Source organism: Notolabrus celidotus, chromosome 20, assembly GCF_009762535.1.
Source record: "Notolabrus celidotus isolate fNotCel1 chromosome 20, fNotCel1.pri, whole genome shotgun sequence".
NCBI classification, from domain to species: domain Eukaryota; kingdom Metazoa; phylum Chordata; class Actinopteri; order Labriformes; family Labridae; genus Notolabrus; species Notolabrus celidotus.
The window spans coordinates 11,421,692-11,435,880 of record NC_048291.1 but is presented as its reverse complement, the minus strand read 5'-3'; the positions used below and the strand labels follow the sequence as shown (position 1 = coordinate 11,435,880).

The 14,189-nt window shown below is 41.8% G+C and overlaps 1 protein-coding gene across 2 annotated transcripts in view; it reads left to right on the top strand.

Moving 5' to 3' along the window:
• Positions 1 to 13,266, top strand: part of tbc1d16 (TBC1 domain family, member 16) — a 34,134-nt gene extending 20,868 nt beyond the window's left edge. For both annotated transcript variants that reach the window (XM_034712065.1, XM_034712067.1), the window contains exons 9-13: positions 4,729 to 4,863; positions 5,797 to 5,983; positions 7,078 to 7,257; positions 9,142 to 9,288; positions 9,924 to 13,266. In XM_034712065.1, coding sequence (XP_034567956.1) covers positions 4,729 to 4,863; positions 5,797 to 5,983; positions 7,078 to 7,257; positions 9,142 to 9,288; positions 9,924 to 10,220 — 946 coding nt within the window. In that variant the 3' untranslated portion in view covers positions 10,221 to 13,266. The remainder of the gene's footprint in view (positions 1 to 4,728; positions 4,864 to 5,796; positions 5,984 to 7,077; positions 7,258 to 9,141; positions 9,289 to 9,923) is intronic.
• The last annotated feature ends 923 nt before the right edge of the window (positions 13,267 to 14,189 follow it).

Genomic DNA, 14,189 nt, shown 5'->3' with positions numbered 1-14,189 from the left:
GGTTGAGTGTGCTCATCTTTTCACACGTAGTGCCGCTCTCTCTGTAATGAATATGATAATTGGACAGGTTTCATATGTATGGCCTATTAACATTTTGAGTACATCAGGCAGTCTTATCGAAGTCAGGTAATTAGGGTCCTTGTTCTGACTCTGATGTGTATTCCTATAAAGACCATTTGACCAGAGCTGCCTCCAGGGCCACTAGTTGATCATTAGGAGGAAGGAAACATGTCTGTGGTTTCATCCTTCGTCTCCTAACCATGTGTCCTTCCCTTAGCAGTGTTGGCTAGGCAGCTGCAGATAGGAGCAATGCAGCTGTAACAAGTAAACAGACTTTTAACTAATCAAAGTGTGAATTATTACAGAACAGTATCACATTAAGAAAAGGTGATAAGGGAGGAATATTGACCTAAAATCATTTTGAAATGTTTTTTCACGACAACTAAGAACATCAAATGTAGAATACAACATATGTGCAGAAACATGCACACTGAAAACAGAAAGACAAATCTTTGTTGGGTAGAATTTCATCAAACTTGCGTATTTATTTATTTTTTTGAACTCCCAGAGTACCTGGTTGGGTAACTTAATTTCCAGATAATGTATTAAAACTATTTTTCATGTTCCCAAGAAATGAGTCTAAGAAGTCATGCTAATATCTTTAAAGGGGACATATCATGCTTTTTTCATCAATATATATTGGTCTAAGAGGTCCCAAAAACATGTATTTAAAGTTTATGCTCAAAAAAACACTTTGAAATCAGATTTTGGCATGCCTGAAAAGTCCTTTTCTTCATTCCTCATCAGAACACTCTGTTTTCCCTCTGACCACGCCCCCTCCGGAAGTGGATGTGCCTCGGCTCTCCAGCACGTTGATCTAATGTTTACATGTTGGCTGAATATACACGGCTGCTCAGAGATCGCGTTACTTCAACCCTCTGAATCTGATCCTGACGGAGAGGCGCCTGTAGCAGGACCTTTCTGAAGGATTGGTCACAGATTTAGTGTTTCTTGTTGTTTTATTTATCAGTATGTAGACGTGTGTCTTGGTACACAGCTACGAGCATGTAGCTATGTGGCTATGCTAACTAGCGCTAGCACTTATCCATGATAAATCATCCACTAGATCTTCAAATCTGCAGACGTGGGGAGTAAACCCGACCTCTGCCAGAAAGGCAGCGGGACCTTTTATGAAGGATTGGTCACAGATTTAGTGTTTCTTGTTGTTTTATTTGTCAGTATGTCGACGTGTGTCTTGGTACACAGCTACAGCTACAGCTATGAACATATAGCTATGTGGCTATGCTAATTAGCGCTAGCACTTATCCATGACAAATAAAAATCATCCACTATATCTTCAAATCTGCAGACGTGGGGAGTAAAACCGACCTTTGCGTTTATTAAGAAAGCCTACAACTAGCATGCCTCCCTCCTAAGCTCCTTGTTGGCACATATTTGTGCAGGTAATGAAAAACGGGGGAGGGATTCAGTATTATTTTATACAGTCTATGGGCTGAACAAGCTCCGAGCTCTGACTCCGTGACAGACCGGATATTGTTGTTACGTAACAAAAACACGGAAGTCTGAAACGGCTCGTTTCACACACATTTACAGAAAGGTGTAGAAATCAAAACAGGGGCAGAATGGATTTTTTTCATTCTTGGGGGGTTTGTAGACATGCCAGGGACACATATTTCAGGTAAAGAACCATTAAAAAGTCAATTTTGCATGATATGTCACCTTTAAACAGCCACAAATTGTAACCCTGGCCTGCCATACTTGCAGTTTCCCAGATTTCGATGATTTAATAGTCACTGAAATTTGGCCCAGCATCACTCAAGCTCTGTATTTCCAACAGGAGAAATGGAAACATCAATATGTACATACTCATTATATCTTAGCCTGGGCGACCCAAACCCACCACTATGTGCCTCTGTTTTCAATTATCAAGGGCCAGTAATGAAAAGTAAGAAGTCTTGTAGCGCCTTTAATTACTTGGTTCTGTTGTGTCTTCTTTGACTGTATTAAATTTAATGTCTCTAAAATTGATTCCTCTGACGATAGTGCACCCTAAAAATGGATTTACAGAGAGGTCACTTCTTTTGGGTCCAGAGATGAAAACATTCCAAGCGACAAAAAAATGCAGCTTTTAATTCAGCCCAATTATCTTACATCACTTATTTCATTTGTCTGTAAAGCATATGTTTCCAAGGGCATGCATGACCTAGCACCTGCACACATAACAGAACTACTGAGCCCTTCCAGCTGCTATCCTCTCTGATCCTCTGTTCTGAGTCTTTGATCGGTTACCTGCTCACACTTCAAATGTAGTGGTAATCATGCTTTTGCAGTTGCAGCTCCTAATCTCTGAAACAGTATTTCCCAGAACATCAGATCTACTGTATCTGTTGTCTGTTTTGACTCATTTTTAAATTTTGGCATTTTTTTATTCTGTGTGACTCTGCTTCTTGCTTGGGATGAGTGCGATCTTGTTCTGATGTATATAATTGTTGTTTATATGTAGATTTGTATATAATGTGTGTATGTAATTATGTAAGGATGCCTGTCTGCCTGCCTGTACTTCATGTTTTTACTTATACTCTCTCTCCTGCATGTAAAGCAAACTGGGTGTTTAAAGAAGTGCTGTACAAAAACAGATATTATTATTATTAAGTTATTATTAACATAAATTCCAACTCAATCTGATCTGACCTGACAGGACGCAAAATCAGTTTCTTGTACTGTCTGCCGGTAGATGGCTTTTCTAACAATTCTTATTCTGGTGTGTTGTACAGTCATGTACATTTTACATTTATTCCACACTGGGCGCTGTTGGCCTAGCGGTCTAAGCGTGCACCCCACGGTGGCTATGGTTCGTGTCGCAGCCATCACAGATATGACTCCCAGCCTCGACCCTTTGCTGCATGTCTCCTCCTACTCTCTTCTCCCCACATTTCCTGTCTTCTTCAGCCTATCCATTAAAGGCGAAAATGCCCAATAATATATCTTAAATGAAAACAAATACAAATATTTAACACGCTGCATGTTTTTCATGGAATGAAATATCGTGTTTGGCTGTCCTAAAGAGAAAGAACTGATATTTGATTTTTCATGCCTCAGGGATTTATCTTCAAAAGAGCTTTATTTCAGTTCAGATTAGAGGAAGAGCAAAGGACGTCCACATCCCTCCACCAGTAACACTCAGTGTGTTTTTAATATTAATGAACCCTGACATATGGACAGGAATCTTTCCTTTTTATATGAACAATTCATTTTTTTGGAGTCTAATTAAATCTCCATCAGTCAATCAATCAATCAATCTTTATTTGTATAGTGCCAAATCACAACAAAAGTTATCTCAAGACACTTTTACAAACATAGCAGGTCTAGACCACTCTGTATCAAATTATTAACAGAGATCCAACACCAAGACAGGGTAAGAGTCGCAATATTTAGCTAGTTACAGCGGCGAGGAAAAACTTCCCTTTAATAGGCAGAAACCTCGAGCAGAACCAGACTCATGTTAGACAGCCATCGGCCTCGACCGAGTTGGGTCAGTATTCAAGTTAGTAAATGTCCTAAATGTTCACCATTGATCAGGTTCATTCTTCAAGCACTGCATGTGTCCTACAAATGGTTCATAATGAATAGACATTCACTTTTTTTAATGTGTAACCCAAAAAGTAGAAAATTCTCACACTGAAGATGCTTCAACCAAAACTTGTTGATGAATAGCCTCACTTTCTTCAATTTTCTTAATGTTTATTGGCTATTTTTGTTGCTTCATTTTCAGCTTTAGTCATGAATATTCTTGTCAGCTTTGTATATTTAATCAGTTTCATGTGAGCAGTGTGTGTTTTATGAAAATGTTTTTGGATCATCACCTGTACTTTGTGCTAGTTTCTGTGTTTTTCCTTGTTGAGATCTTTGTGTTTAAAAACTTAATGTAAGCTACATATTTTTGTTTTAATGCTGTGTAATGTAACTCTAGTTCAGGCTACATACTTTACATACCTATAAGAGAAACCATTTATTAATATAGATAGAAGCAAAAAATGTGATAAGTTGATAACAATCCCATGTTCCTGAAGCTATATTTCTGATAAACCAGCTTTGAACATAATAAATGATAGAAACATGTCCTGAACTCTGGAGTAGCTTCTCCAGAGAGAGAGTGATATATAGAAAGGTGGCTCAGGAGGGTCCAACCTCACAAACACTCGGTGCAGAAACTAAACAGTTGCGTGGCATTGCATCAGGTGTGTGCTCATTATTCCTGGTGGGGCCACATGGAAAACAAACAGTGTTAATTAAATCCCCTCTGCTTGTTAGGACTTGAGCACAATAGTGCCAAAACACAGAGTGCATCACTGATACAGTACCCAACCTTTAGATGGATGGAGGTTTTATGGTTGTGGTATTATCCTTGTGGAGTGCTAACCTGTGAAATACCCCTTCTGTCCACCGCTTGCCCACCCCCACATTTATAGTTCATCTGCAGGTTACTATTATCGTTTTACTCCAGAGAAACATTTGAGGTGAAGATGATTTGATAAGAATCTTTTTTAAAATCCTAATTACCTTCATTTCCTTTGAGATTGTGCTTCAAAAACTTTCTCAAACTTCCTCACCCTCGTCTGTCTTGTTCACCAGAACTTTAAGAGCAGCAGGATTCAGTTGTTTTTTGCATGCATCTAACATTCATAGTATTTGTGTGTGTGTTTTCAGATTGTCCATGAGCCCAGAGGAGCACAGCGAGTTCTGGAGAAAAGTCCAGTTCACGGTGGATAAAGACGTGGTGAGGACCGACCGCAGCAACCACTTCTTCAGAGGAGAGAACAACCCCAATGTGGAGATCATGAGGTCAGATTCCTCCTCTTCATTTTCCTCTCTCACTCTAGATCCTCATCTTTGTCTCTTTCACCCTCTCTGCCTGCCACCTTCTCTCAATCCATCCTTATCTCTCCCACTCCTCAGCCCGACGCACAGGCGTACCTATTCATTTCATATTCTGAACCCTAGGGGAGCCGCAAATGAGTTTCATGCTTTATTGACTCTGACTAAGCCGTCTGAGCACTTTTGATGCATACTCAGAGCTAATGGCTTTCTAAACGAGGAGCAGGAGGATTTAAATAGCATATTAGTTTAGTGACTCTCATCCAGGCTCCTGATATTTGTCTAGGTATTATGCCTTGTGCTGTGTGTGGTGCAGGGCGATAGTAGAACTGCACTTATCATATTGTGCCTCGGTTATCTCCCATCTATTGCACTGATGTGACACAGATAACTTTTTCTGGGTCATTTAATATAAGCATGTAATTTAAACTGCCTCCCTAAATATTCTCCCTTGTCTTAGCTTTTCCAAACGGCATCCATTTTTACTGTTAATATCTCACTAATAACTATTCCTCTGTCCTCAGGGGTTTCTCTTTGTTTGTACAATCCTTACTAATGCATGAGGACCGCCAGGGAAGTTTTCTTCAAAGTGGTATCATGTAAAAAAAAAGAAGGAAGAAACAAGAAAAATCATTAATTAGCTCCCTGGTTACCAGAGGAGTTGGCATAGCAACAGCGAAAGCAGGGCTTGTCATTTTTTTCTGGGCATTACAGCAATGCTGAAACACATGTTGGATCCTTCACAGTGTTTGGGTGGGACTTGACTTTCAAGCGGTCTGGCAGGGCTGCAGGGTCGCCCCAATTTCTGTATTAGAGGCTGTTAAAAAAAAGGCGCAGTGTGTTTTTTGTTCCTGAGATGTTGCAACATCACCAACATTCCTGTGCTCGTTACCTCCCCAGGAGGATTCTGCTCAACTATGCAGTGTTTAATCCAGACATGGGCTACTGCCAAGGCATGTCTGACCTGGTGGCCCCTCTGCTCACCGAGATCCAGGATGAAAGCGACACCTTCTGGTGCTTCGTCGGCCTCATGGAGAACACCATCTTCATCAGCTCACCTCGGGATGAAGACATGGAGAGGCAGCTGGTATGACCTTAGTATGTGTGTGTCTGAGTGTGTGTCTTTTGGTTATCAGAGATGTAGAGAAAAGGAGATACATATCCTCCTTTAGAGCTTAATGGATGGTCCAAAAATTCAGAAACCCCCTCCACCGCACTTTTTGGTCTTCAAATTCGGCCAGCAATGAACCATTTGTGAAACTTTCCAAATCCAACAACCTGACATTTATACCAGGTTGATGCCATCCTAGTTAGGTGAGAAATGAGGTAGCTTTAAGTCTTTGAAAGTTCCATCTGTCATATTTCACCTGAACTACCACCTAACACACCATTCAGAGGAGAAAGTGTCTCACAATGAGCAATAGGTCAGGGGTAGTAGGGGTTCCCCAACTTTTCAGCCTGCAACCCCCAAAACAGCGGTACCAGAGACCGACAACCCCAGCTGTCTTTCAAGGAGGTGAAATGTTCCTCTCTGCTGTGGGAACACACTGTAAGGCAAATCCAGACCCCCACTTTGGGAACTGCTGCCTTAGGTTACATCTTCTTTGTCTCCAGCTGGCATGTTTGTTGTCTTTTGGAACAGTTTTAAAGAAGTTTGTCTTCCAAGTTGGGCACAAGTCAGAAGAACTGTTGTTGTTTGAGTTGTGAAGGAAAGGAAAGAGTGTTAAAGGTAACTGTAGGTAGCAGAGGATGACAGAGGATCAGACACGTGTTTCCCTAATCTTAACAGTGCTAAGTGCTGACTGTGTTTCAAGCTTAATGCTAAATCCAGCATCCTGTAGGGATTTTTTATAGCACAGCGTACAAGCATGAGGAAATAAGTTATTTTAAATGTGTTTTGAAGATATCATGCTGCCACCAAAGGGGAATATCCTGAGTACCATCACAAAAACCTTCATTTCTTTCTCCGAAATAAAACTTTTCTTCATAGCTGATGCATACAAATTGTTAGATATTCAGTTGGTACATCTAAAAAGAAACTCTGAAGTTAACAACTTTGTGCAAATGCTCACAAGCTGCCTAAAGAAGCATAACCCCTGCATCAGAATACCAGCACATCGTTAGAAAAAGCTTGTACGTGTATGTAAAACAGCGTGTTCCTTCTCTGACCGACCCCCGCAGATGTACCTGCGGGAGCTTCTGCGTCTCATGCTGCCCCGCTTCCACCAGCACCTGACCCGGCTGGGGGAGGACGGCCTCCAGCTGCTCTTCTGCCACCGCTGGATCCTTCTCTGCTTCAAGAGAGAGTTCCCTGACACAGAGGCTCTGCGCATGTGGGAGGCCTGCTGGGCACACTACCAGGTCAGGGCGAAGTCTGAGCCGCTCATTTTGCATAGACAAGCTTGTAAGAACAACTTTGCATAAAATGAGTGCATGGAGGCGTGTTACACTGTCAATACAGCACAGCAGGTTTTATGCTTTTTAGGAGGCATGAAGAAATGTGCAGCGTAAATTGCCTGCAATAAAGTCCATGTTATTCCCTTAAATCCTGTCACCATAGACTATTGTAATCCCCCTAAATACTTATAAATTGCCTTATTACATCTTGGTTTTGGATGAGTTTAATGTTTAATTCAACAGGGATTAGGGGATATGTCTGTAAAGATTCAGCATTTCAGAAACATTTCATTAAATCTCACATTCTGATTTCTGTCACTTTAAATTGAAGAGAGCTATTAATAACAGGAATTACACATAGGCTTCACATCCAAAGACTGGCAAACTGCAGCCTCAATTCAGAGCAGGGTACTGAAGGAGTGACCCAAGAATGAACGCTAAGGCAGTTTAGCATTGGTTAAGTTTAGTCAATACACATTCCTTCTTTAAAGATGATACCTTGTGTTTTTCCTACACCCTTTATCTGGTATCAGTGTCCAGCAAACTTGTATCTGTCTTGTGCTCAATGCCGCAGCAAAGAGCACAACACACTGCCTCACTGAGCCAGAGTGGAATATCAGTCTCTGTGTTTCATGCCACCTGTTCAGACTGAGAGGTTCTGATCTTCAGCTGCAGGTGGTGGAGGCAGAGATAGCAGAGAGAAACCTGTGGTTAAGGCATTTGCGTCACATATCAGATGGAACAGAGGCAGAAAAAGCTGATTCATATCAGATTTTTCTAGGAACAAGATGCCACGTCACATCTTTTCACAGCACAAGACATGTGTGTAGAATTAATGACATTACGCTGTAATAATCAACATGTTTAATAAATTATCTTCCTCTTTGTCTTGTTTTGCTGAAAGCTTTTAATTGTTTCCTGCAGCGAGGTCAAAAACAACACTGATGTAATCATTGTGACCCATGATATGGTTCAGGCAGGTTTCAAAAAACAACATTAATTAACTAATTGATTGATTAATTTGTTTATTTTGACAGGGACAGTGTAGAGCCATTTAGCTGTACCATAGTTAGCTATTAGCTAATTTACATCTGTAGTCCCTGGGCAGGAAACAGACAATGCCTCTGTTCAATACAAACAGAACACTTATTTTCACTTAATGTGGTCGTGTTCATTGATATTATCATTCTGGTCATCTGTCCAAACTGAGATCTGGAAATTCATTGGCATCAGAACAGAATTGGAAAGCTGTGTATTCTTGATATTAGCTCCTTATCTGGTCCAAAGGCTGAACTGCTCAATATTATGTTGTACGCTGCCGCCTTTCAATTTTGCAAGTCTGGCTTGATGCACATCCACCTACATTGTCAGTATGGTAGGACAAATTATTATCTATTGTTCCTTACGAGAGATTATCCCATGTACTACAAAGAACCCTTGATGGCTTTATCAAAATGTGGTCCCCCCCTCAGTGTGTATCTTGGCGACAAGTGGTTATCAATTACCTGCATTGGAATAAACTGAGAATTTTTTTTTTTCTTTTCTTATCTTTTCTTTTCTCGACTTAAATTAATCATGTAATATTTCAATATCTCCCACTTTAGTTTTTTTTTTCTTATTGTCTGTGTTCTTTTTTGTAATGTGCTTCAAGATTTCATATGAAAAATAAAATGCTTATAAAAGAAAAAAACAGAACATTGTCCAAACAGCTACACAGTACATAACCACTATACGAAGACATGGTAACTAACTAAAAGTACAATATTAAAATCTTAAAAGCTAAACGCTTTATTTGTATTTGCTCTCCACTTTTCATGTCTTTATAAGTTTCTTCTTCTCTTCACGTAGACGGATTACTTCCACTTGTTCCTGTGCGTGGCCATCATTGTTCTCTACGGGGAGGATGTGACAGAACAGCAGCTCGCCACTGACCAAATGCTGCTCCACTTCAGCAACCTCTCCATGCACATGAATGGAGAGCTGGTGCTCCGCAAGGTACCATAATGAACGCTCTTTTAGGCCTTTTCATCCTCAGTCACTCTGCACCGTTGTAGTTTACATCCCAAACATACTGATCCATTAATCTTGAAGTTTTTGCACAATGTGTGATCATGCTCATAATGATTCATCCACAGACTGCTGCACTGCATTTAGTTGAAACTGCTATTGTTGTGTAATGCTGCAGCAAAGCAGCTCTCGTACACTGTAACCTGCCCACAGAGGCCTTGAGGTGCTAAATGGGATGCTGCCATGCCATGCAAAGATTTATGATCTGCATCTCTGCAGAGCCCGTGCCTGCGTCCTCATGTTTATGGATGCTTTGTTTGTTCTGCTGCAACCACAGGCAGTGTGTTTGTGTTAGCATGCAGCAGGCATAGCTCCTTTTGTTGTTGCCTGAGATTTTGCATCCAATGTTCTTAGAGCAGGCACGCTAGTTTTTCCGCTTTAGGCAACACACTGCCACGCTGACCTTGGGATGGTTTTATTGTGTTTTTAATGGGAGCCAAGGATACAGGCTTATTTTTTTAATCCACTTTCTTTGACAAGTGCAGCTAACTGTTCTGCAGTCTCTTGACTTGTAAGTTTCTCTCACTCTTTTACTCACTTTAGTTCATCTTTCTCTCCTCCAGGCCCGCAGCCTTCTCTACCAGTTCCGACTCCTACCCAGAATCCCATGCAGCCTACACGACCTTTGTAAACTGTGTGGCCCGGGGATGTGGGACAGCCGCTACATCCCCGCTGTGGAGTGTTCAGGTGAACACCCTGACTCACAGAGCTGCCCCTATGGAGGCACCTCCACCCCCCAGCCCTCCTCACCCTCTCCGTCATCCACACCCTCCTCACCAAACCCCACCCCCACACCTCCATCAGAGGGCAAAAAAGGCTCCAAAGCGCGGGATATTTTCACCTTCCGAAAACAGTCCTGAGGTAGAGGCTGTGGGGAGCTCTGCTGGTCTTTGCTCATGTTAGTTCAGCAAAGTTCTGGATCTATCTGCTGGATTCCTGAACTGTTCGCTGCCCTCTCTCTGCAGTCCCTGCTTCTAGTTTCACTGTCTCAAGGAGGACTTTGTCACATGATCCTTTCATGTGGTGCATGGTGGGACACTGTCTTACTAGGACGTTTTTGGCAGCGTTCAGTGTCTCATGATCCTGCGGAGGACAGTTTGCTGCTGACACGCAGGAGGTACAGGAGGTGCTTTATTCAGAATGGACAATCACCAGGCCATGTGTTGGTCTGGAGCTCTTTCAGGTTCAAGTCTGCTGCTGGCTTGGCAAACTTCCATGAGTCTTTGTGGGCAGGGGGTCACATCAGGGTCCGAGGCAACCGGCCTGAATTCGTGCAGACTCTGACCGAGGGTCAAATGAAACTGGAGATTCATTCATATGACTTTAAAAATGTCCCTGTGTTCTCACAAAAGGTTATATCTGTGAATATCAGATTATATACAGTGTGTTCATTTCTCAAGGATGAGCAGGACATTTTTAACACAAGATCCTCACCCTGGTGTTAACAAGAAAGGGTCAAATAGGATAATAAGGAATTACCGGTTCTTTTAAGTTTCCTTCAAACTCATTCCCAAACAAATGAATGTTTCCGTTTCAATCAGCAGATACAAATATTTAGCAATATTATAACCTTGCATGAGCGATTCTCGACATATATTGGGCACAACATGTGTTATTTAAAAACACTGGTGCCTAAAACAGAGGTAAGAAAGTATTTACATGACAAACAACTCACCTCATGTGTTTCCTCATCAGATTGTGGTACGGAACATTCTCATATTTTTCTTTTGTCCTCGACAGGCAGGAGGAAGCCGAGTGTGTGTTTCCTTCTGATAAACGACTGACATTCTTTTTACCTGTGAGCCATAGGCGCGTGAACATTTCTACCTTGTTTTGTTAAATATGTGTTTCCTGGATGAGGTATTAAGTGGATTCAACAGCAATTTCTGCCAGAGGAAAGAATAGATCATGGGTGTGTTTTAGCTAGGGATGCACAATGTTATCAGCATAATAATGGTATCGGCAGAAGTCAAGAGAGTTAATCAGGGGGTTGGTTTGGCATTGTGGTTAAGTTGCGTGCCCCGCGGACAAGCGATAGTCCCCAAGCTGACAGCCTGGGTTTGATTCCAACCTGTGGCCCCTTTACCACAAGTCACTCCCCACTCTCTCTCCTGGTTACCTGCTCTGTCCAGTTTCCTCTCCTATCTGAATGGAGGCATAAAAGCCCCGAAACATAACATTAAAAACTGTGAATTATTGGCATCAGCAAACATCAAAATTGCTGATATTTATGGCCGATAATGTGGCACTTAAAATTACAGTTTAATCGGCAACAACAAGCTTCAACATGTCAGCTGTATGGAAGCATTTTACCGAGGGCAAAATAGCTCTTTCTTGAAATGTTCATCTGAAGAATCGTAATAGTGAAGCACCAATGAGAAGGCTTCTGTGTAAACCTGTGCTAAGAAACCTAGCCCATCCCAAAGATAAAAGAGATTTGTAAGAAAATCTCTGGTCTACTTTCTTTTAACCAGCCTTAGGCATGGTGGAAGAGGCAGGCGTCTGTAGGCTGATGATGTATCTGGATTAGTATTTGTATCGGTATCGGTTACGACCAAATTGAGCTAGAAAATGCTGGCATATCGGATATCAGCAAAAATCCAGTTTGGAAATATCATGCATCCCTCGTCTTAACCTGGCAAGAAAAATGATCAGCACAGTGTTGTTGTTTTTCTCTCTCTTCACTTTCACCTGAAACTGAATGACTTCGCACTATCAACACTTCAGAATCAGTCCACATGAATGTATCTGTGTTTTTCTGCTTCACTCAAAACTTTCCAGTGTACGAGTGGATGTGTGCATGAGCGTGTAGTTAAACTTGAGTGACCTCTAAACATCTGGTAATGAGTTGGAGGGCAGCCGTAGATCCCCCCCCCCCCCCCCCCTTCATTCACCGCCTCCCCGGGCTCGACCGGTCTCTTTAATTATAGCAGTCATCATGTGGAAAACCTGGGAGAGGGAAGAAGAAAGACAATCTGGCTGTTGGGACTCTTAAGAGAGGGGGGAAGAAGCGAGAGATGTGGAAAGGAAAGGGACGATTTAGGCATGGTACGGGGATGTATGGCGATCTTGCCTCTGTGATTTGCAAATCCCAGATGTAAAGATGGTCTCCACTCTGAGGCTTTCCCCTGAGAGCTTGTGAGTGACACCCCCTGGGTATGAAAACATCTTCAAATTGCTCCTAAAATGTAGCATTAAGACCTTCAATCAGCCTTCCTCCACCACCACCCCCTCCTCTCGCTCTCTCTTGTGGTCTCACCCGCTCTCTCACTCAGCGAGCAGTCTCTTCAAATGACATTCATAACTGCTCCTTTTCCCTATTAGTTATCATGTGCAGCTGCTCGCTCAAAATGCCTGCAGAGTTTTGATGATTGGGTGGCAGCGTGGAAATGAGCAAAGTCAGGGATGCACGATGGAGAAGTAATGGAACTGTGTGTGTGTGTGTGTGTGTGTGTGTGTGTGTGTGTGTGTGTGTGTGTGTGTGTGTGTGTGTGTGTGTGTGTGTGTGAGTGTGTGTGTGAGTGTGAGTGTGAGTGTGTGAGCATAAATGAACTCATGAATTTTATTAAAATCTTTGTTGGAATCACATTCTCTGCACAGACACTGAAAGTCACGAGCCTAATTAATGACTTCCTCTTTTTTTTTTTAAAGGGGTTTCGATCAGAATCACTGAATGTAAAATGTTGCTGTAGAGCTCAATGATAGGATGGTGGATTAATGTTCACATCATAGCAAAAACAGAGCCTATTCTTATTCCTGGTATTAACAAAAAAAAAACACAGTCATACTTTGAAGAGAAGAACTCCAGAAATGGTTTGCTGATCACCAAAATGTACCAACTGTACAATTTTTAATGCCTTTCTGACAATAAATGACTCGTGATTGTGATCTAATACCAACTGAAAACACTGCTGGGATTTTCACTTTGATTACTTTTCATCATTAAACACTGCTCAAATTATGCATAAAGTCTGTGTATGTCTTTTTATTTAGTGGCACCAGGAGTTACAGAGACACCTTTTTATTTATATAATTAATTCAACGTGAACAGTTTAGCATAAATCCCAAAATAAAATGAAATGCATTCATAATTTACAAAAAAAGGCATATTGCAAGGTAGATTTTATTTTTAGGGATAGATTTAAAAAGCAAAAGAAACAGTGAAGCCTCTTTTTGACCTTCAACAGCAAACAAGACCGAAAACAACAAGACTGACAATTTTTCTATTTTTTTAACAGGAAGCGCCAGAATTCATTCAAATCAAAAGCTCCTAACAGGAGCTGTAAAGATTAGGTTTCACTCCTCAAACAGAGTCAACAACCACAGGATTCTCTTCTTTTTTTTTTCCTACTCTTGTCTGCATATATATTTCTGGTTTGTGTCATGTTTGTCACAAACTGTCAAATATTAATGCAATTTATTCTTGCAGCAAAAGAAAAGAAAGAAAACATTTTTCTTCTGTGCATTTTTCTCTCCTGCCTCCCTTCCTGCCCCCCCTATTTTAATCCACCTCACTAGCAAACATACATACAAAAAAAAAAAAAAAAAAAAAAAAATTCAAATCATATGACACAAACACAGATCAGGTTTGGCGGGGCCTTAGTGTTTGGCTCGGCCCTACTCGTTGGGGGTCCATCGGGGCTGGGTAGGTGGCTGGTGTCCCGGTCACCCTCCGTCCCCCTGCTGTCCCCTCCCCTGCGGGGGCCTGGTCCGCGGCCGCCCTCGGGGCCGGGTTTCCTGGGGGTTCCCTCGCGGTCCTCTTTGGGGGCTGGGGTGGCGCGCAGCTAGGGGGGTGTTACTACAGCAGCCATTGGGGTGTCCCTCCATGC